Here is a 23,212-nt window from a genome sequence, read left to right on the forward strand (position 1 = left end):
CACAGAGTTCTATGTATGACTAGAGGTTAATGTGCGCTTTGCCGCCCCGTTCTTCACTCGTAAGATTAACTCTTTTCTCTCTAGCGGGTCATTGCGGCCAGCTATTTCGTTTTGGTTTATCTACCTTGACTTGGTTTTAATTATTTTATGGTGATGTTTTTTTCATTCATATATTGTGTTGGGACTATTGGAGACAATATTTTATTCTGAGATGAGAGTGATGTTGTTACGTGTGTGGTTATAGAGTCCTTACATATTTCAGCCTCGACAACAGCAAGTGGTGGTTGTGTGTGCCCTTTGGGAGATTTTATTCCATATTGAAACCATGGAGTTGCTGCTATCACGCTTACCTGGGTCGCCCATGAAGCTCTCACTCAGCTCCCTGCTCCACTAGCTCGCCTAGTTTTGTTTTTCACTTTTTTATTCAAAGAAGTTTACGTGTTTCAAAAAATCTTGGATTTTAATATTTTTAAAATTTAAAATAGGAATTTTAGAAAAATCGTCAGGAGTTCAAATTTTTTGTGGATTTCAACCATGCATGTTCACAAATTTGAAAAAACTTCTTAAATTTTAAAATGTTCAAAGTCTTTCAAAATATTCATGAATTCAAAATTTTCCATAGTTTTCGACTTATCATGAGAAAAAAAAATAGAAAGATAAAAAGAAAAAAAGCAGGAAATAACCAATAGAAAAACCATTACAACCAGCGAAAAGCATAGAAAAGAAAGAAACAAAATTAAATGTAAGAATAAAAAGAGAAGAAAAAATAAACAAGAAAAGAAACAAGAAAGATAAAAGCAAGAAAACCCAAAAGAAAAACTATTTAAACCGGTGAAAAACACATATAGGAAGAAAATAAAAAATCAGGCAATACCTTCTCTGGAGAAAAAAAAATGGCTGGCCCAACAACACATCCTTACGAATGGGGTCATAGCATCTCCCACAACCCTCAATGCATGAGGAGGCTCCAAATCTAGAGTCCCGTGAAAAAGAAAAAATAACTTCAAATCAAGAGAGCTTAGTACTAACTCCGTCCGGAAATACTTGTCATTAAAATGGATACAAATGGATGTATCTAGAATAAAAATACATCTAGATACATTCATTCCTCGGACAAGTATTTTCGGACGGATAGAGTATGTTAGTTCCTTCGTTCCAACTAAAACCATGTCACTTAATTTGGAATGGAGGCAGTAGTAGATTCTTTTTTGTTTGCGAAAAGAGGAAGTAATAGATTTCATTCTGGTGTTGTCTCGGTCCTTCTCGTCGATAATATGCCAACGATGTAGTACTACTGTTCAACAACCTGAGCGGCTCTTCAGAAGCTTTCGGATTATCTTATTACATGTTTGATATTCTTGAGATTGATGACTTGGAACCACGGTCACATCAATCCGCCTCGCTAGTCTTTTGGATCTTCACGCCTTGCGCTGTCGACACCAAATATGGGTCGAAGTTGATACTGGCCGCGGCAAATGGACAGTCGATCTAGTCCACACAGGCCACGGGTGTGCCGTGTCAGCGAGGTCCCTATCCATGGCCGTGGCCATGTATGTAGAATAACAGCGACATCATTCACTAGGCGAAGCAGCACTCAGCGAGGCGGACGATGAACCTGACCGACGTGGAGATTACTGCCGTGACCGAGACCCACCACTGCGCATATCATAATTCATATCTTGTGTGGACATCTTTGATTCGATGATTCTACATCGTGTGGACCATCTGATTCGCAGGGTTACGTATCTCGTGGACTCTTTGATTCGCGGGATTCTAATGACATAAGAACATGATGAAAAATAAGTGATTTCATCGCTGTCAGTTCATCCTACATGATAGGGTACCATTGATTGCACAAAAGAAACAATATAGGGAATCACTTGTTTTTTTTTAAGAAAAACTGGAATTAGGTGAAAAGTGCCCGGTAGGCGAAATGTGAGAGTTTCAAATATTAAAGATCAAAAATTTTATCGGAAAATTGCTTGGAAAGTCATACAAGATCCCTTTATATACATAAATATATAATAGAAGAAGCCCTCGGCACAACTAGTAAAATAAGGGAGGTGATCAGGTGAAGTGCAGAGAGGCTTCATGGAGGCCCTGTCCAGCGGATCCACTCAGCACAAGTGCTCGCTTCAACCTGCAAGTTGCAGCAACACATCTTATTCTTCTTCCAGGACGACCCCCCTTCTTCTGCCCGTCAGTTAGTTATAAGCGTGCAGCGACAACAGGACAAGGTCACACCAATCATGCAGCTGATGCTCTTCAACTGCCTCTACCTGGCTTCCTCAAAGATGATGGTATCACGGAACAGTGTGGCTTCAGAATTTCAGATCTGGGTCACGTCCCGAATACGAAATTGAATTTTCATCCTTCTTTTCTTTTTTTGCAAATGACGCGTAAAAGTACGCGCGAAATGATGTGCACAAGTCTTGCGACAAAAAAAGTCATTTTCTGCCGACTATATCAATGCACCGTGTCCTGCGTTTCCAGTACTTGTATCAAGTAGTTAGGGAAGCTGCTAAGACTATGGACATGGAGCAAACCAGAGCTGAAATGAAGGTGAGGCTAGATACAAATCCCGTGTGCGCTTCGTCGCCACAGGGTATGCGCCATGCGGCTTTCTCCACGGGCGTCGCGTGGAGATTCTGGAAGGCCCACATACAGGGATCAGGATGGGTTTCCTTTCTCCTGTAACGGAGGAGCAGGTCTGGGCTGCCGAACTCAACCGTTGCGTAACCGCTGGCATCAAGAGGCTGGAAATAAATACGGCAATCAGCTAGGGGTTTTCTTCAGAAGCGTTCTATTAAGGAAGCAAAAAAACTGAAAGCCCCGCACGTATTTAACGAGATTGAAAATTGTTTATACCAAATCTACACATGAGAAGCTGACCATGAATACAGGATAATACATAAAACAGGGCTAGATTATAGAATCTTAAACATGATAGTGAATAGTCTGCTAGGACCGACTTTTCAAAAAGAAATAGCCTGCTAGGAGTTGTTTCAGAGATATTTCAACAAAGAATCAAATAAGTAAGACCCAGGTATTTTTTTTATAAGCTTTGAAATTGTTTATTCTAAATATATGTACGAGAAGTTGACCATGATAAAGCCTCTTAAAAGGAAAAATATTTAGAATATTAATGTACAGGTCCAACTGTTATGGATATCCACCTTCTAGAACAAATGAAGGGCAAACATAAATAAACATGACAACGAGGCAAAACTTTCATGACACCACATATATCTCAGGCATGTTTCCAGGCCGCAAGCTAGAAGATTCAAATGTAGGGTGGGGTATTTGGCCACCACCACAAATGTAGCTTTCTTTGCCTTTCTCGTTATTTCCTGGAGCATCCAACAATCTCTCCAACGCATTGTAGGACATTTCAGATACAAGTATTACATTGCATATTTAAAGTCAGTGTGTTCCCTAGAAAAGGTAAATCAAATGTACTCCAATAACTTGGTTTCCATTTCACTAGCTACACTTTATGATAACATAACTGCAGTTACCCTTGTTTTACTCAATCCCTTGACACCATTCAACCTTCCATATTTTCTCAGAGGTGTGTACAATTTAGGTAAGCAGCATAATATTTGATAGGTCCATGACTATACCAAATACCAATGTAGTTGTCGACCCTATTGTTGTCGAGGTTGTGCCAAAATATGCAGCTTATACACCAGCGTATTTGTCCATTACTTACAATGATGCAGAAGATTTACTACCAAGTACTACAGACCATGTTACTGTTTTGCAATGTTTAGGCGTGAGAAAGACCATGAACCATGCACTAGGTATGCAGAAGATGTCTAACAATGCATGCATTCGTACTGATGACCAAGCAGTCGTTGATGTGCGAGCAGATATAAAACAAGTTCAGCTACCACCACCAATTTTCGGTTGGAGTCCAGATGGTGTTCACTTTGAATATTTATCTATATTGTCATGGACACCGGAACAGGATCAATTCGTGTATGGGAAGGAGTCCAATAAAGCTACATGTCAAGCTTACCTATCCAATCTTGCATGCTACGTAAGGATTAAAACTACTAGGAGTAGATCCTTTCTGTTTTTATTTCTGCCACGCAAGGAAAAGATCAACAAAAGGACTACACGTATTTGGGAGTTTTTAAGCCTAAGAGATGTCGGGTGGGGCCCTCCTGATGTGCACAAGTCGGGAGCGCTTGTACCAAAATTACTAGGCCAAGTATCTTTAATGAGAGTCTAGATTTGTTTAGGAGTTATTTTATTTTTCTTTTGTGCGTGTACGAGGTCAAGGTTTGGTCGGCTACTATATAAAGCCATGATACGACAGGTTATTTTTATATGAAATAGACACGATGTGTTTTTCAGGGTAGACACCCGTATCAAGTTTTGGAGGGATCTTTAGAAAACCTCTGTGTTGCGATTTCTCTTCGTGGAAATTGTTTTGCGCGTGAGTACCTTCGTCCAGATTGCTTTTCTCGTGCTGGGCCGCAAGGTTCAAACCCTCTACTTCGTGTACATCGCGTGCGCGGGCGAGAGGTTGCTACTGCTGGTGGTGGAGTGTCGTGAAAGATCGGGCCGCAACAACAGATCGGATCTCACCTCGAGGTTCGGTCTATATCAATATTAAACTCAACCTACAGAGATGAAATCCAAAACACTCAAATGTACAATGAATAGTGATTTTATGCATTCGTCTTATTTGTCTTCCTCATTTCTCCCTGTCCTTGTTGACTGTATAGCTAAAGTAAATTTATTGTCACGTGCAGTTTATCAGAAAATTAAATTTGCCAGATGTAGTCCACCTCCGCCACTAGCCAGTTTTAATATTCTTATGGAAAACTTTAGAAACCTTTTAAGGTGGGTTGCTCCATGACATTAGCATAAATAAATGGAGCTAGTAAGATGGTGACCTAGAGCAAAACTAAACAGAAATGAAGTTGCAAGATTTTTTCCTATCTCTACTCAATATTTGTTATTTGAATGTTCTGCAATAAACACATGCCAAGCCTTCCATTATTGTGGGTCAACCTGACCTAAAATAAGTGTTTCCTATGTTGAGAGGATGCGTTGTTCAATATCCATCAGGGGTGTAATATGCATATAACCACCAGAACACCATTCAGTATTTCAAATATCTACATGAACTAGTTTACTCAAATTGAGAACACAATATGAGTGATACCTCTTTTATGATCAATTTCCGTATAAGAAGCATGCGCATTTGCGGACAGCAAGGACCAAATAGGTCAAGTTGGCTGTTTGTTAGCACATATAGCTTATTTCAAAATTAGAAATTTACCGGGCCTCCTGATGGCACCCTTTGATCTTGCAGCCTTGACAGTTTTGTAGTTAGTTTAGCTTCTTTCGTTTCTTTTGTTTTTGTTTCATTTTGTTTTCGTTTGACCTATGCTTCGGGTTGGTGGCCTGCCAAACACGTACAGATGCATGTTTGAGAAGAAAAAGAAACTTACTGGATATCTAGCATGGAGAGGAAGCTCTATTACAAGGTTATAGTCCATTGATGTGCTTGTCTTGAGATCAAAATGAATCTCAACAGCTGACCGGTTGGACAGAGCGGAGGGCAGTTCAAGGTTCGTGTCTCCAAAAACAGCAACATCAAGAAAAACTGCAAGACAAAAATGGAAATTAACATGATGCAAATGAGTAGTACCATAGTTGATTGGCCAGCTCAGAGTTTGGTTTCACCTTTCCGCTCAACAAAGTGCTGCAGCTCAAATGGGTCAGCAAATACACCACTCGGGAGCTTTTCAATTATCACCAGATTGGCATCATAGCCATCAAGGAATTGTATCATAGCATCTTTGAAGTTACCAAATTTGACAGAATAGATTAAACGGCGGTGGGAACCTTCACCAACCAGCTGACGATTCACTTCTGAAAGCGTAGGCACATCAAGTTCATCAGCAAGTCCTTTACACAAGTCAGTGGTATCAGATACTTCGGTCAAGTCATGATGTTGAGAGAGCTGGCTTGTTAAGGCATCGGCATATGCGTCAGCGACGTACGTCCTAGAGCAAGGCATACAATTGACATATTGCTGGTTGCTGTGTGCCTGTTCAGAATAGGAGTTAGAACTTGTCAACAGAATACTGTATGAAACAACTTGGAACAAAAGCACGCCAAAATTCAAAATATACGTAGCACCTAAAAGTATGGCATGTCCTAAAGTGCAAACAATTTTCCTAAAGAATTGCAAACGAGGTACAGTTAATTACACCAGACCACTGAGCTCACAGGCAGCAAACTTAATCTAACATGAGATGCCTGCTGCACATATCCTGCTGAGTTTTGTGGCTGAGGCTACATCACCAATGGCAAGACTATGGAAGCGTGGGAGCTTTGCGAAATCCATCGCTTATCGAGCTACACATCGTACGGGCACCACAAGCCCCAACCAACCACAGCAGGCAGCAGCATACCCAAAGCATGGACGGGTTGCAGATTCCGCAGAAAATCGCACAAAAATGTTAGTACACGCGCTCAAGGGTCCAGGCGAATCCATTCCAACCCCCCACGCACCTGCTTATCCGATGAAGAAGCGTCGGAGATCCAAGCGGCGGCGAGAAGCGCCACGGCGAGCAAGCACGGCCCGCTCCCCACGGCCATGGAGATGGGGGAGAAGAGTGGGAGAGGAGCCGGAAGCGAGGCGCGGCCGTACGGGTTCGCCGGGCGCCCTCGAGGACCGCCGGAGTACCCGCTGGCCCTCCGTGCGTGGGTGCGTACGGCTACGGCCTCGCGTGCCGGATTTTCTTCTGTGGAGGCGATCTGGGCGGCGTGCCTCTTCCTTCCCCTTCTTTCTTCCGAGCCTCCGAGGCATGAAGATGCAGGGATCTATGTGTGACGTTGAAACATTTTTTTTCACAAACTAGTCCCTATGAGTATGAAGTACGGTTTCTCACAAAAAAAATAGTATGAGTATGGTGGAATTTTGCATACATTTTTTTTAGGGAAAGGAATTTTGCATACATGATCAAAGAGTCACCAGCTTAATTACAAACCATCAAATTCATCAGTTTGGTCTTCTCCATTCCGTTTTTCATCTTTTTTTTACATCAATATTCCGTTTTTCATCTCGTTGAGTAAACACGCTTGAAAACAAAAATATCTTTTCCCAGACGACTATTTCTATGTCACTGCGAAGAACCATCTGATCTAAAAATGAGATTCATAGGAGCACACAAGGGATATAAAGATCTCATCGAACATTGAGAAAGAAATGAATGTTCCTAATTTAACCTACACTATATAGTACTTCCTCCGTTCCAAGAAATGAATGTTCCTAATTTAACCTACACTATATAGTACTTCCTCCGTTCCAAGAAATGAATGTTCCTAATTTAACCTACACTATATAGTACTTCCTCCGTTCCGAAATACTTGTCGTGGTTTTAGTTCAAATTTGAAATGGAGGGAGTATAATGGAACGGCCACCTGTGTATGGTACGTCGGTGCCCTTGAGAACTTATGAATAGTGCGCAAAAGCCACTTGTTCATAGTGAAACATAAATGATGGGCGCAGTTGATAAGAACATTTCCCACACAATTTATCCAAATGTTGTACTCCTGTATGTAAGATATGTTCAGCAAAGTTTGCCCTGTATGCTGGCAATGTGAAAAACAACTATAGTACCTCGATATCTTAAGACTTACATGTATTATTTCACAGACAACAGGAAAATTTGCAAATATCTATACGGATAATCTTTCTTTCTCTTCTTATTACTTTACTGTAAACTAATCTTATCCTGTTGTATATATATATGATGCATCTAATTCCACCAAATAACCTCCAAAATATGCAGCCATCTTCACAAATTGGAGTAATGTTCTTCTCTTTAATTGAATGATCATCAATAAGGAAAGGACCCTGTCAACCTCATATGATCAAGGGTACTTCTCAAGCCATATTGTTCAACCGCTTGAATGCCTGCCCGAAAACCATCCCCATATTCCACGGATGAATCTGTTTCGATCTGATTCTTGATGAACGCCCCGAGTTTCTTCTCAAATTCTGTCTTTGCTCCTTTCTTTGAAGAGGTAGGAGCTGCCGACGAAGACGATGATGATGCCGAACTGGAAGCAGCGTTGCCACTAGCACCGGCGATGATTTCAGACTCAAGCCACAAGTGGGATAGGACTTGACAGATGCCTTCTTCAACCTGAGGGCTAAGGGATCGGTATCCTGCAGAAAGAAAGAAGGCGACGCTGAGAATACGATGGGAATGCAAGTGAATCCAACTAAAAATTTATGAGCATGACTACATGTACCTTTAAGGCGAAGATATGCGTGCATCATCTCGTGAGCAAGGATGGAGCCAGTTTGCAATCTGGATGACAACTAAACTAATAAGGAAATCTATCTAGATACAATCCATACAAAAGAACTTCATGACAGATAATGACTTTCGAATAAGTAGGTCCTTAAGAACAACAATCTAGTCTGTGTGCATAGTAAGGGGAAATAAATTCTAGAACAATATACCTTGGTAGACCATACAGTATTAGGATGGCGGTCACTTCACACCGTCGGACCAGCTTGTATGGTCCTGTAATCATATCCATAATTCTGTTTCCTGGTCCAATTGTTGGTCTTTTTAAGATCTGGATGCATTAAATTGTTCAGTACATGCAATTGCAGACTGTAAAATTTGCACATGCCTGTAATCAAATAAATTCAATAATATGGCAGCATTTAGAAACTTACAGTTCTGACAATTTGTTCTTCAGAAAGACATAGACCTCTGGTTTCAGGAAGGTGATGTCCCTGAGATGAAAGAAAATAAGAACAGATAAGTTGGGAGTATACAAAGCATTGTCTACAAAATAACCAGATTATCATCCTACTTACACTTTTCTCAGCTTCCAACGCTTCATTCAGAGCCTGACGCTCAACCAGAAGTAATGGAACTTGCTGTTCTACTTTCATATTCAAACCTTCAAAAAATTCCTGAATGTCCATGTAAAGGTGTTGGCATTCGGGAGAGTCCATTGTTGCGGAAGTGAGACATTCCAAGCACAGTTTCCTCCCATCATCTAATGTAATATATTTGATGTCCGTTGGCTGAATTTCAGGATGAAGCGAAACGAATTACTCTAGATAATCTTCAATGCCAAAGAAAAATAATCACAGATAGCTAAGCATATGAGGAATACATCACTATAAGAAAAGGAGTAATGGTAGAATTAATTGGAACAAATAATACAGCATACTTTCTGTTTATTAGTTTGTTAGATAAGCTTCTGTAAAGCATTATACCAAGCCAGAGTTTCAAGATCCTGGCAATGTTCAGAACCGAAATGATAACAAGTCATTTATTTACAATGTTGATTGTTCTACCTTTTTCTCACCCATTAACACTGATAATGACTCATTATATTGGCACCAAGAACATTATTTTGATTGCTAGTGTTTTGTTGTTGAGGCATCTTGTAATGGCCGTCTAATCAGGTGTTGCCTTGTTGATGGGGCGCTTGGTTGCATTTGCCTAGTCTTATGCATGTATTTGGTCTTCTCTATCAATGCATCGAAACAAAAGCTTTTGCGTTTTCTCAGAGAGAAAATACATTATTTATCCTTCACCATTTTCTAAATTTTAATGAAAATTTTCTGGTTACGTCCAGTAACAGGAACCAGCCAACCTGGACGAATTGGTCTGGTTGGTTATAAAATCCTTATTTACCTCCATTCTTTCACAGCTGCAACACCTAGGAGTGCCATCATCTTCATGGGAAGGGCAGTACTTTTGCATCCAAAAAGGATGTGCTCGGTATTCGATCAGGCCATTCTGATTTGTCGGAATCTGGGGAAGAAAATGCAATAACCACGATTCAATGCACAGATCAAGAATTTAACTCTAGCCAACACTTTCATGCTAGTTTTCTCAAGAAAATAATTGAATGCTTATCCATAAACATGGATGGCAAACACTCACAAAGTTCTTGCAGACATCACATTTTGGATGAAAAAAATCTTTATAACAGGATTTGTGGTATGGCTGGTCTTCATGCATGGCGAACTACATAGTAAAAAGATTAGCATCAATTATTTAATCTAATTGAAGCATGGTAGGTCGTGATATAGTAGGCTTACATACCTCATACTCTGATATGGGCTTATTGCAAGCATAACATTTGAAGCACTGAGGATGCCAAACTTCATCCATACAACTAAGAAAACGCCCATGACCAATTGGCTTTCTGCATCCAGCACAAGTCCTACACAAGTAAGAAACAGTTATGAATAAAAGCACACAATAGTAGGTTCTTCTGATCAAGTTAAGATTGGCATCCAAACTACTGATAGTGTGATGGTGCTTGTACCAAGTCAAAAAGAGGAGACAGCCAATTTGCATACTATGGAGCTAACTGTGCTGTGCTTTATGAAAAATGCTAGCATATGTGTAGAGCTAACCATTCCGCAATGTCATGAAACCGCAAGCTGATAGAAAAGTACCAAGGACTGACCCTCTTTATGACTTACTTTCCTTTCACCATTTACGTTCGATTCAATCACCAGATCAGCACTTTTGAGCTTCCAAAAGGAGAAAGGGGCTCACAGTGTAGCAGGTGAAGAAACATACTACATACCAAGAATCACAGTGTAGCAGGTGAAGAAACATACTACATACCAAGAATCACAGTGTAGCAGGTGAAGAAACATACTACATACCAAGAATATTTTTCCGAATAGAACACGTGTTGAGAAAACAAACAGAAAGCAACTTATGATATTTAAAATTACAACATTGCTTAAAAATTGAATATCCCACAAACTGTAGCATCCAGTAGTCACCTGAATCCACTTGAGGGCAAGACATGCTGATGTGGCTCCCTTGCTGGGATACTCTCTGTTGGAACATTCTCAACAGGAGCATTTTGATGAGGAGGAGACTCAGTATTAAGGCTCTCCTGGAGAGCCCGTGCAAGTTGCTCATCTTCCTCCAAACTATAATCAGGATCTGCATTAAAATAAACATATGAAAATTGTAAAGGAAAAAAGAACAACTTTTACTCAGTAACTGACTGTACTAGATTTCCATATCGGCGGTCACTGCCCCCAAGGAGATTATATTTATTCATAATATAAGACAAGAATAGTCAATAGCAAATAGAATGAACGAAGAGGCAAGAGGATAAGAATGGCTTGGATAATACTAACCAATAGCCTTTCCCTTATTTGGATCTTGCTCTGCTAAGGATAATGCAATAGCACGGGCTATATCTTCACTGTCGCTCTCATCATATGCATCCTACATCAATCATGACGAGCAACTTGAATAGCCATTCTTTTTTATAAGAAGAATATGCATTCAATATGTTCATAACTAGCTTGTTTAAACTTCTATCAAATGTGTCTATGCTTCCTTGTGTAGACAGCTTATGAACAAGAAAGAACTAGCTACAATAAAAAGTAGAAAGGATAAATGACTGGGAAGTATATGCATATGGATAGATAGTGAAGTAAATGACAAGAAGCTGACTCTGGTATGCTCAGATTGGTTGCCTTCATGCCAGTGGCCATCATAATGACCCCTTGAAACTCTGTTTACTGAGCCTTTAAATATTTTGTTTAACCAACCCATGATCTGGAGCTTATATGAGGATCAAATTTCTTTGAGCCTGCAACCGGGAACAGGGTGAATTCAGAAACAGAACTTGTCGAGACCTTCATAGTGACATGCATTAATTTGTGTTGCAGTGGCAGATCTTGACTTCAGTAAGACAAGGCTAGCATTTATGCATTATGATACGAACCACATCGAACAGAAGTTATCGGTGACGAACCGCACCACGAGTCCAATCATAAGTTTCGGTCTGAATTCCCACGAGGAAACAAGAACAAAATAGCAAGAAAAATAACAAACCGAATGCAGCAGAGAAACTCTGTATCAGTTACATTTGACATACCTGGAAAACCTCTGAGAACTTCCACTTAAGCAAAATGCTGGTGCAGTGCTCCTAAACCAGCTATTTAGACTCCTTGGCAGTCAGTGAGGCCAACCCAGATCAAACTCCAACCACGTTAGGTGATGACCTGATATTTTTCTTCACAAGGCACCTAACAGGGGGGAAGAGATTATTCAATGAGAAAGAAAATATTCTTTGTGATCAACAAGAGCAATCAATGGTCATACAATCAGACAAAAAGACAGGTGCACTTCTCTAAGTATTATAGGCCATTAGGATCACACAGTGACATGATCACTAGCAAGTGGCAACCAAATTATCCGGCAAGATTCGCAATCATTGGTGAGCCCATGTTTCTACATTACTGGTGAAAGGGGTAGCATGATTAGACAGCGAAAATACTCTTGTGATCAGATCATCAGAAGGTGGTATCGGAATCAGCTGGATTTTTCTTTTCACTTGATCAATTCGATCGAATCCGAGGGTCGAAGGCCAAATTCTAGCAGAGTTCTACATGCCCAAGCAAAGCTTCTGAAACGAACAGAGGGCAATTCGAATTTTGGACTGAACAACAAGAAAATCAAGAACAGCTGAGATCAGAGCTTGGGCACGAGATCAAAGAAGAATATCAACATAATCTAATTACTAACTGCGACCCATCGCAGAACAGCACCGGAACACAAAATTCTAAACAGCTCAGCGAACTACCTTTGGACTCGACCCCGAGGAACCCGGGAAAGAAAGAGCGTCGGACTCTGCCGGCTCGATCGCCAAGAAGAACCGAGGCGAAAGGGGGCCAACTACCACCGGAGAGACGGGCGAGCCACCGGTGTCTTGTGCTCGACGGCGACCACGGGGAGGGAGGATAAAGAGAGGAGAGGCCGCGAGAGAGACGCGAGAGCGGGCGACCAGTAGGCGGCCGGGGCGGGGGAAGAGGACAAGCGGGGTGGGAGCAAAAGCGAACAAATGCGTGACATGGACGGGAAGCGGAGGTGGTGGTGGAGGTGGAGGAGGAGGTTGCCCGGGTCAAAAAGGGAGGAGGGGAGGTGACGTCCGCCTCGCGCCACCCCCATCCCCGCCCAGCGCGGCGCCGCGCAGCTGGCACAGCGACGTCTTGCTCGCGCGCTCGTGCGCGCGGCGGGTGGCACGGGAGGGGAGGCGCCCACATGGGCGGTGCGCGGCGGCGCATTCCGTCGAACGCGCCGCGGGCGTCATGCGTGGAGGGGATCCGCGCGGAGGGACGGGGAGGTGAGAGGAGGCGGAGTGGCAGAGTGTCCGCTGGTTGACTTGATTTTTTTCCTTCCGACGCGGTCGCGCTTGAGCAGTTTATTACTCCCTCCTTTTTTTTTTGAACATACTCCCTCCTTTTTTATGCAAGACCAATATATCATTTTTCAGCTATCAAGAAAGCAAAGCCAGATACTCCCTCGGTTTCAAAATAAGTGAAGTTTTAGGATTGTGCCAAGTCAAACTTTCTTAATTTTGACCAAGTCTGGAAAAATCTATAAACATCTACAATATCAAGTATATATACTATGAAAATATATTTCATAATGAGTTTCTTGACGGAAATTTGGCGTTGTAGATGTTAATTTGTTTTTATATAAACTTGGTCATACGGTAAAGTAGTTTGACTTCGAAGAAATCTAAAACTTCAATTATTTTAGAACAAAGAGAGTAATAAATAACAAATGTCTCAAAATATAAGGCATGCTTCATTTTAAAGAAAGGATTTTGTGAATATGTTTATGTTGTAAATGTCTCTAATGTAATTTCTTCTTCTCCCTAATATGCAATTTTCTATTCTAATTTTAGTTTATAATATATATATATATATATATATATATATAAAGAATAATAGGAATATATATATATAAACACAAAAAATAGAAGGCAAATACAGTGATGTTATTCTTGCAAGCTTGAACAATATACTTTTGCATGTGCCAAAATTTAAATGGTTAACTTTAGAATAAACTAGCCTCCTCGTTGTTTCCATTATAGAAAATACCAAACTCGCAAAGTTTTCAATACAAACCAATAAAAAAATAGGCATTAAAATGAAAAAAGACAACGCTGCCCTCCTAAAAAATTTAAAAATACATCACACACATCTAGAATATAATCCGCAGCCAACATAGCAAGTTTTACCAACAAATCATTGGGCAAACTTGAATATAAGAGGAACAAGGGAATTTTTTCAATTCCGGCAAAAAAAAGGAATTCTTGCAAGACTTTGGCCAACATTACACACCACAATGTAATCCTCAATACTCTTGGATTCCACCCTTGACTATTTTTAATAGGTTACCCCAAAGATTTTTTGATCTTCTCAATCCGTTCTTTCTTTTCCTTTGCTCTTGGCTTCTCCGCAATATACTCTCATCATTCAAATTATGGCAAGTTTATAAATCACAACAACTTTGTCGTCAGGACCCCCCCCCCAAACAGGTTGTATTTCTTGTTTTCTACATGGTCCAACATATTGCAACTAACCCAGAGAGTATTAATTTGCGTTAATTAACTGGAAAGGAATTTAGCTAGCCCCCCCCCCCCACACACACACACACCATCCCATCAATAAATCAGGCATTCTGGTGATGCCTAGAGCACAGTTTGTCACTTTCCAAGTTAAATTCGCCAAGAGAACCAAACACCAAGTGATGTATTGTCTTTGTTTGGCAGCATAAATGACAATTTTCATTTTCAGCCCGCCCTCTCTTGATCGGGTCGTATGTGGTTAAGATGTTATTCCTAAGCATTAACCATCTTGAGAGGGATTCATTACTTGAACATCCAACACTCCTAAGCCACCAAGATCTTTTGACAAGCCAATTAACTAGATGGTATTTCCTTTTGTTTTCCATTTTCTTCCTAATGTTGTCCAGTACACCTTTTGGGGCTTCCAGGAAGAAAAGCATGTACAATTTTACATTATTTCGGCATGAGTTAGTTAGGGGGACTCCATCACCAGTAGATCGAACATTTCCCTTCCATCATACCATTTCTTATCATTCTTCTCTTCCACATGGCCCCATTGAGTATTTTCACATCAATGGGCGTTCCTAAGTACTACATGTGTATTTTTGTAATAGAACAGCTTGGTGATTCCATGTTTCAACATTAGTGGTGAAAAGGGACAACATGATTAGATAGAGGAGATATTCTTGCGATTAGAAGGTGGTCTTAAAATCAACTGGATTTATGCTTTTCACTTGATCAATTTGATCATAATATAAGAGTGGAAGGCCAAACACTACCAAAGTTCTTCATGCCCAAACAGAAGCAAAGCTTCTGAAACGAATAGAGGCCTTATAACAGGAATAGAGGCCAATTCAGGTTGACTCAACAATAAGAAAATCAAGAACAACAGAGGTCAGAACTTGGGCACGAGATTAAAGAAGAACATTAACATACTCTAATAACTAAGCTCCATCGTAGAATAACATAAAAGCACAATATTATAAACAATCCACCAGACCTTTGGAGTCGGCGTGGGGGAACCCTCGGAAGAAAGAGCGTCAGATCTGCAGACGGTTGGATCGCCAAGAAGAACTGGGGCAAAAGTTCAACTACTGGAGAGACGGGCGAACCACTGGTGTCTTGAGATAGACGACGCCCACAGGGAGGATAAAGAGATGAGAGGCCGCAATATTGATGTGAGAGCGGGCAAAAGTAGGCGGCCAAGGCGGGGGAAGACGACAAATAGGGTGGGAGAAGGAAACAAATGCGTGACATCGAGGGAAGGAAGGAAAAGGAGGAGGTTGCTGGGTCAGAAGGCGGAGGGAAGGTGAAGTCCACCTTGCGCCGCCCATACCCTAGTACGGCGCGGTGGAGCTGGTGCAATAATGTCACGCTAGCATGCTCGGCCACACGGCGTGTGGCACGTGAGGAAGGACGGGAAGCGTGCAATGGCGACACATTCCGCCGAACACATCGCAGGTGTCATGTAGAAGGAATCACCCGAACAAGGGACATAGAGGTGAGAGGAGTCACGATATTTGTGGGTTAATTTTTTTTTTCCATTCTAACACTGACACGTAAGCAATTATTACAAGACTCCGCATCTCAAAATATAGGACATGTTTAATTTATTGTTTTTTATCTCTAATATAGGACTATAATTTAACTTACACTATATAGGAATTGTCAAAAAAACTTACACTAAGAATAGGGTGACGATATGCTACAAAAAATATTAATGTACAACAACTTAGAATAATGTCACCACAAAAGGGGGTTAATTTGGTATATGCGAATGTCATAACAACATTTATCAAAGTATCCAAGTGTTAGCAGTAGTATTCTTTTCTAGGTTTTCCTTTTTTCCCGAGGAAAATTCTGAATACATAAAGTTGACAATGACATAGTATATCGAATCACCCCTTATCACTACTAAACCGATAATTGTTTTTTATTATTTTTTGCGAAAAGCATCAGATCAGTTATAGAAGTTCACCTGGACCGATAATTTCTTAATTCTTTGTTGAGCAACTCAGTAGTAAGATTAGCCTAGGTTTTTGGCTTCTACATTTATGCGTGGTGATTTTAATTTTGTTCATATTTGACAACAAAATTCATTTCTCATTTAGATTATACTAGTTTCATTGTTGCCCAAATTAGTCTAGTTCACGATTTTATCTACTCCTATAAAAAGCTGAGTTGATGATGATGGTGTGCCTGCCATTCTTCATTTACAACCGTTTGATTTAGATCCGACACATATGAGACAAACTATGTCAGTTTTGCAAAAAGACCACCATACTCCACTCCTCGTTTATAGATAACCCCCTGCCTCTCACGTTCGGCCATCTCTCCCTCTCACCTCATCTAGCCATCTCAGGAAAAAATAAGAAGGATCTGGAGAGGTCGCTGCTTTCGGCGCCCGTCTGCCCAACTCCTCTCATGCCTTCTCTCAGGCTGCATTGCCGACCACCACCACGACCCCCTCCTCCTCGCCATCTCCTCTGCCCCCTTCCAAGTCATCATGAATTACATTCATGGTGGTCTAGAAAAAATAAACAAAATTGATACTCAAAAATAATTCTTAAAAATCATTTTTTGCAAAGCACAATAAGTGTTATTTCTTCAAAAGTTTTGGATGCAGGTTGAACACTTGAACGCTTTTGTTTGCAAAACATATCCTTTTATCTATTTTGCCTACATTTACTATTCACCCGGATGCTTGTGAGCTCTAGAGAAGAAATAATATCCAAAGAAACCTATCGATATTTGTTACACATGGGATGACCCCCACATACTTTGTCAAATAAACAACTCTCGGATCAATGCATTTCAATGTTCCGTGCAACGCACGAGCATCTTACTAGTGAATTATTATGTAGTTACGTTATGGTATTGCTAAGTATAAAGTAATACACAAACATAGATGCAACATTTTACATTTAGGAATGTGCAACTCACAATGTTGCACATTTATGCATATTGCACGATATATTCTAGTTTTTATATGTCTGAAATAGAAATTCAGGTAGGAGTATCGCACATGGTTAAACACAAAGTTGCGCTTATATTTAGCTTTAAATTTATCTTCTTTTTAATCTTTATTTTTGCCGGGGCTTTACTTTTTTAATCTATTTGTATAGTTGCCATATTAACATCCAAGGGCTAATAACATTCACTCAGCAACACTTTTTTTATTAAGCATAGTTATTCCATAACCACGTGATGAAAGAAGTGTAATTCGTTGATTTACGTTATTTATTTACTTCCCGTCGAATTGAAAAAAAATCAAGAGGATCCTAAATAGTTTATCTAGGTTCAGAAATGAAATTTGATCAATCAAATGATGCAACAATAAAATAAATTTTCTCCTTGACCACCACACACAGCTTGGAGACTTAGGGTCACCGAAGCCCCTTATTTTACTCTGGTTAGGTTCACCAGCTCACAATAATATCCAATAGGATAATTCATCTAAGTCACGCCTTGTAGTACTCTGCACAGCACTTGAATTAAGCACCACTAGAACCACTCTTGCATAAAATAAGAGAAAAGAACAACAACAACAGTAACGTGCAGATGCGAACACAAATGTTGTCTATACTGCAGTGATGCAGCACACATGTCTAGTCGGGATCAGCTAATTATAGATGATTAGGTATGCATGCATAACCAAGCAAGCTCCACTGCACCATGTGGGGCAGTTGGCCCAGCTCATGTTTGGAAGATAACTTAGTAGAGACACCAACCCAGAATCCAGATTATTATTGAACTTCTGCTGTGTCCCCAAAACAGAACGGACTAAACAAGTTTAACATGCCAAAAATCCAACTGTGCCCATGATACCAAAAGAAAACCTGGATAATGGGGAAAAGGTCACATTTTCTCATTGATTTCGACGAGGAAGTACTGTGAAAGCTTTCTTCCCCTTCCTCACTCTTTTAAGATATGACCAGATTTTTTCTTGTTTCATTTCATGCCACGAAAAGGTCAGAACTCTCGATCTAGCCCCACTTCCCATTGCAATTTATCGACATGAAGCTATCCTACAAATACTATCCCATGGATTTATTGGTGCAACACTTTGAATTTAACTGTTTTCAGGAAAATTCTCTGCACTCCAAAGAATCCCAAAATCATCGTGTGCGAGGGATTTGATTTGCGCGTGTTTTCGGTTCCATGAAATACAGGTTAATTATCACGCATATACCTCACCAGTCATCGACAAAGACGCTTAACAAAAACATCAAATCATCATCACCATCATAAAATGCAAAGTTGTGTTACTTTCCGTGGCATTTCTAAGGTGCAGCTTCCACTGATCCAGTGACATGGAGACCATTTGTGTCCAGTTGATGCACACATGTCATAGGCAGCTGACAGCTCCGTTCTTTCACACCTAATCATGCCCCAGCAACCTCCAACCGCAAGTTCATCCACCATCTCTATCCACAACCAGGACAGCTGAAGAAAATACAGAACAATTGGCCCAAGGAACATAGTTTTGATATGGATGCTTCTGGTCAGCATTTCTTTTAATAAATGTTTCTACAGTTCGCTTATGTTTTGAAATGTTTCTGCATTCTCGAGAAGCCTCGATGCAGGTACAGTCTAGAGAAACAGGGAGCATCTGTCGGTGTCATCTACATCAGCTTTGTTTGGGTTGTACACATCTTGATGTGGAAACCCAATGGGATTTCGGAGGATTTCTTTTTTTTTGGCCGATAAAAATTCAGTGAGTAGGAATAAAGATGTGAAAGGGACTAAATGCATGCATAAGTCACCACTATTTCTAATATGAAAGTGACTTCTACTTTTGTCATATCAGCCAGTGATTTTGTGAGATTATGGTGGGCACTGGAAGTAGTTCTGAATACGATTTCTACCAAATTTGATTGCTACATGTGCTGTTTACAACCCTGGATTTCTGCCGGAAAAAGAAATAATCTATACTGTCTTTAGACATTTATCCTATTTTCTTTCAAATGTTATGTGTTTCACTCGTGTTTCTTGAAATATTTCCGCATTCTCGAGGCAAGAAATATTTCCGCATTCTCAAGAAGCCTCCGTGCAGGTACAGTCTAGAGAAACAGAGAGAATCTGCCGGCGTCGTCTACATCAGCTTGTTTGGGTTGTTCACATCTTGAAGTGGAAATCCAATGGGATTTCGGAGGATTTTTTTTTTGCCAATAAAAATTCAGTGAGTAGGTATAAAGATGTGAAAGGGACTAAATGCATGCATAAGAGTCATAATTGTTTCTATCTGTAAGCTCCTGAGAAAAAGGATTTTTACTATGAAAGTGACTTCTACTTTTGTCATATCAGGAGTGATTTTGTGAGATTATATGGTGGGCACTGGAAGTAGTTCTGAATTCAATTCCTACCAAATTTGATTGCTATATGGGCTGTTTACAACCCTGAATTTCTGCTGGAGAAGGAAATAATGTGTACAGTCCTTGGACAATCCATGCGCAACCTTCAACTAACAAGGAGAAGGGGAAATGCTGGTCATATTTGATAACAACTTGAAAGTAAAAAAGAAGTACAATGGAGAAGGAGCTGTTGATCGAGGTTTTCTTATAACAACTACTGGAAAAGCATATGGTTTTACATCATAGGCTAAAACGTGCAGTCATACAAATTTCCTGTGTCATCGACATTTACGCAGTAAGGAAAAACTAGCCACTGAAATTCTCACCGGGTTTCATGTCCACTATCAGATTGACCACGACAATCCCCGAAAGAATCTATGGCTACAATCACTACTCTTCCCTATCGTTTCAAGATGAGCTTCTGTTTGATCATAGGACAGACATTACCTTGCTTGGTTGACATAAGGTCTGACGAAAGTCCTTCTCCACCATACCTCGAATGCCCTCTGCAAATTCGGACAGTTATCGCCTAATTTCAAGAACCTCCCGAGCCATGACAGTAATATAGACCGCTGGTCTTCCAAAGGAAGTGTCAGGATTGTCTGCCCAATCCCTTCCTCGACAAGCTTCCTATCAAATGACCGGCAGCTGCATTGTAGCCATGAGTAGTCATCGATGAGTGCTTGCAGCCAGACTTGCAGGAGGAGAAGACGAGTGTCCTTGGACGGAAGCATTTCTCCTCTTCCAATGCCAACAAAGAGCCTTGCTGTTATACTGCTAACTGTGTGGCGAGAGGCGATAGGCAATTTTGCATGTAATGACGCAAGCTCACTTTGGCTTGCCCACATGACCACAAAATCATCGCAAATTCGTTGGTTAACCAATATCTCAACCAACCAGAGGATATTGTCAGTCTCCAGAGTTATTTGGCGTGTAACTTGGGAAGGAAAACCGGCTTCAGATGCTTCCACAAAGAGTGGCTGAAGCCTTTCTAAGCAACCTCGACACGAACCGTAAAATAATTCAGAACAGATGTCTGATGTTCCATCCGTGCAACGGCTGCTATCCTTGAGAAGATTCAGAACTAAGGCCTTCATTTCCCGACGCCCCCTGTCATCATTGCTCTTCAAGACCATCTCCATAATATGAGATAAAGTATCGGTTGGTGAGTACGGGGTGTCAGACGTAACTCTTTTCAGCAAAGGGCTAACTCCATAAGACTTGCTCTGAAGATGTCGTATCGATGACACAACGCTATCTTCTTCCTCACCGACCCAAGGAACTGCTTCCAAATAATCCAAGCATGACTTGACACAAGCATGGAAACCGAGTAATTCAGCGACCTGCAAATTTAGCCACTTCTGTCATGATCAAAGATGCAGGGCTACTGAGTACGTGAACTACTAAGATTATATAGAGCTCAGGAAAAATTGACTGCCATGCAGTTCTTCTGTGAGAATGAAACTTATGTAAAATCTAATGACAAACTAAGCAACATGAGCTTTGCAACAAAAGAAAGGCAAAGACACTGAAATGTGAGTTTCTGAACATGCATATACCTTCATGATACGAAGCACACGCGACACATTCTGCTTGAGCAGCTTGTGTTTCGCCTCGTCGCAGTACATCAGCCCGACGGTCTCCACATAGATCTCTGCATCGTCGCAATCATGGATCTCCACGCATGGCACCGGAGAGCCAACATGGCCGTCGGAGAGTTTCTCGGTGAAGAAAGCGCTGCTTCCGCAGAGAACATCCCTATGCACACTCATCCTGACAGCAATCCCTTCCTTGCCATACAGCATCACCGTCAGGTCGCTCGTCTCAGGCTGCCCGAACCCAACGCAGATCTTGTGCTGCTGAGCCTCGGCGTCGCCGGCCTGCTCCTGCCGCTTATCCGCTGCAGTCTCGGCCGCCGCCGCGTTCTGCTCGTCAGGAGCTTCCCGGCGCCCTGGCTCGCCGGTCACGGACGGCGCGTTCTGCACGGAGGGCGCCACGGACGGGGGCGCCGACGGGATCTTGCGCTGCTGCTTGCTGTGGCTATGGCTGTGGCTGTTGCCGCCGGCGTGGCCGTGGTGGTGATGCGGGTTCTTGAGGCTCTTGTGCAGCGCGGCCGGCGAGGGGCAACACCAGAAGCCCTCCGGCGTGACGGCGATCGGCACGGGCCGGATCCTCGCCGGCGCCGGCTGCGCCCTCCTCGGCCTCGATTCCTCCATCCCCGGAGGTCAATTCCGCATCTGGCTTCCCCGGAGCGCGGCCAGGCGAGCAAGATCTTGACAATCGCCTCTCCTCCTGCAACCCGTGCAAGATCAGAGCCACCCGCAGGAGGCGGAACACCGGGAGAACAAGAACACGGACCGAAGAAAGAAAGAGAAAAAAAATGCAGAATGACAAGAACAGGATGCCCTCTCCATGCAACAAAATCCGCGGGTTTTCCGCATCTGCTGCAAGGATGGTTCTTCTTCCACCTTGGGAAGAACAGGCCAGCTACAGCTACAGATTCTTCCAGGAAACAGCATGCAAATGGCAGACAATAGTACCATGACTCACCTCAGGAACGAGCGATCCAAGAACGAGCGGGAGGGCGACCAGCTCGAGCGGAAGGGGGAGGTGACCGCGCGCTTCCTGCGCCGGCGGCTCTGGCCTCAGGCTGGAGCTCCAGAGCAGCAGTTCCAGCAGCTCAGCTGCTGCCTGCCAGTTTCAGAATTGGGGCAGGGCACAATCAAGGAGGAGTACTGGAGTAGTAGTATATTGCTGCCCCGAATCCAATGCCTTGTCTGGCCCGGGCGACTGTTTGGGTAACCGAGAAGAAGCAAGCCGGCGTGGGTTCCCGTGCCTCTCCTCTCCTGGCAATGCCTCCAATTTACTCCACCTCACTGCACACTCTTCCACATGGACGTGTGGAACGGATCCTCATCTTCTTCAAAAGTGCAGTTCGGATAATACAGTAAATTACTGTACTAGATAATTCTTTAGCCCAAGGGTCCTTTGGGTGGGGTTCTGATAGAAATATTACAGAATCCAAATCCTTGGTTGATCTATTTTGTACTACAGAATTTTAATCCCCGGCTACTAATACTAGAAGAAAAGATTTTTATGGATTGCTTTCGTATGCATCAATTTTATACTGTATTTTTATACTAGTGCGTAGTGGTTCTGGCCAGGAGATGACTTTATGTAAAGGAAGGAAATGGTGTGGATCGCATGCACTTTCGGCGTCCATCAAAAGGCAGTGTCCGCAAAATCATACGATGTCTTCTTGGTTCAAAGCTATGGCATCAACTTGGTTGTGGCGGGTCTTCGGGGATACTGCATGACTGGTTTGAAAATTGCAAGATTTCAAAGTGCACATCATCTTTCTTGGTGTGCCCATAGGAAAACCAAGAAATAGCTGTGGTGCACCTTTCTACCAGCCCAAGAAACAATCATGCGTGGAAACGAGAGCGGAAAGA

General features: G+C 41.8%; 3 protein-coding genes across 6 annotated transcripts; all 3 read right to left on the reverse strand.

Annotated features, from left to right (window-relative positions):
• Positions 1-1,936: 1,936 nt before the first annotated feature.
• On the reverse strand, positions 1,937-6,862 carry LOC123119522 (phosphatidylinositol-glycan biosynthesis class X protein). 2 transcript variants are annotated; one of them, XM_044539356.1, is made up of 4 exons: positions 6,538-6,862; positions 5,704-6,070; positions 5,469-5,623; positions 1,937-2,140 (listed from the first exon to the last, which is right to left on the reverse strand). In XM_044539356.1, the coding sequence occupies exons 1-4, from the start codon at positions 6,622-6,624 to the stop codon at positions 2,090-2,092; spliced, it is 660 nt and encodes a 219-aa protein (XP_044395291.1). In that variant the 5' UTR covers positions 6,625-6,862; the 3' UTR covers positions 1,937-2,089. The 2 variants fall into 2 exon arrangements, with proteins under 2 accessions (XP_044395291.1, XP_044395290.1); XM_044539355.1 differs by having other exon boundaries at positions 1,937-2,756.
• Positions 6,863-7,541: 679 nt separating this feature from the next.
• LOC123119519 (protein DA1-related 1) lies at positions 7,542-15,552 on the reverse strand. 3 transcript variants are annotated; one of them, XM_044539353.1, is made up of 13 exons: positions 15,407-15,552; positions 11,926-12,076; positions 11,499-11,637; positions 11,177-11,267; positions 10,811-10,976; positions 10,113-10,233; positions 9,951-10,034; positions 9,699-9,818; positions 8,867-9,079; positions 8,723-8,782; positions 8,501-8,619; positions 8,287-8,345; positions 7,542-8,200 (listed from the first exon to the last, which is right to left on the reverse strand). In XM_044539353.1, exons 3-13 carry the CDS (start codon positions 11,598-11,600, stop codon positions 7,869-7,871), a joined length of 1,467 nt encoding a protein of 488 aa, XP_044395288.1. In that variant the 5' UTR covers positions 11,601-11,637; positions 11,926-12,076; positions 15,407-15,552; the 3' UTR covers positions 7,542-7,868. The 3 variants fall into 3 exon arrangements, with proteins under 3 accessions (XP_044395288.1, XP_044395289.1, XP_044395287.1); XM_044539354.1 differs by lacking the exon at positions 15,407-15,552 and adding an exon at positions 12,634-13,182 and having other exon boundaries at positions 11,773-12,076; XM_044539352.1 differs by lacking the exon at positions 15,407-15,552 and adding an exon at positions 12,634-13,181.
• A 4,319-nt stretch (positions 15,553-19,871) lies between these two features.
• Positions 19,872-22,617, reverse strand: LOC123119523 (BTB/POZ domain-containing protein At3g50780). The gene is made up of 3 exons (XM_044539357.1): positions 22,311-22,617; positions 21,320-22,052; positions 19,872-21,103 (listed from the first exon to the last, which is right to left on the reverse strand). The coding sequence occupies exons 2-3, from the start codon at positions 21,974-21,976 to the stop codon at positions 20,204-20,206; spliced, it is 1,557 nt and encodes a 518-aa protein (XP_044395292.1). The 5' UTR covers positions 21,977-22,052; positions 22,311-22,617; the 3' UTR covers positions 19,872-20,203.
• Positions 22,618-23,212: the final 595 nt, after the last annotated feature.

The sequence above is a fragment of the Triticum aestivum genome, chromosome 5D, assembly GCF_018294505.1.
Source record: "Triticum aestivum cultivar Chinese Spring chromosome 5D, IWGSC CS RefSeq v2.1, whole genome shotgun sequence".
Classification (NCBI taxonomy): Eukaryota; Viridiplantae; Streptophyta; class Magnoliopsida; order Poales; family Poaceae; genus Triticum; species Triticum aestivum.

Coding starts and splice junctions, on each gene's coding strand:
- LOC123119523 (XM_044539357.1), bottom strand. CDS start 21,976: ATGGAGGAATCGAGGCCGAGGAGGGCGCAGCCGGCGCCGGCGAGGATC. Junction 21,104..21,319: donor GTGTGCTTCGTATCATGAAG/GTATATGCATGT, acceptor CTAAATTTGCAG/GTCGCTGAATTACTCGGTTT.
- LOC123119519 (XM_044539353.1), bottom strand. CDS start 11,600: ATGGGTTGGTTAAACAAAATATTTAAAGGCTCAGTAAACAGAGTTTCA. Junction 10,234..10,810: donor TTGCCCTCAAGTGGATTCAG/GTGACTACTGGA, acceptor TTACTTGTGTAG/GACTTGTGCTGGATGCAGAA. Junction 8,783..8,866: donor CGTTGGAAGCTGAGAAAAGT/GTAAGTAGGATG, acceptor CTTTCATCTCAG/GGACATCACCTTCCTGAAAC.
- LOC123119522 (XM_044539355.1), bottom strand. CDS start 6,624: ATGGCCGTGGGGAGCGGGCCGTGCTTGCTCGCCGTGGCGCTTCTCGCC. Junction 5,624..5,703: donor GCACTTTGTTGAGCGGAAAG/GTGAAACCAAAC, acceptor TTTGTCTTGCAG/TTTTTCTTGATGTTGCTGTT. Junction 2,757..5,468: donor CTCTCCATGCTAGATATCCA/GTAAGTTTCTTT, acceptor ATTTATTTCCAG/CCTCTTGATGCCAGCGGTTA.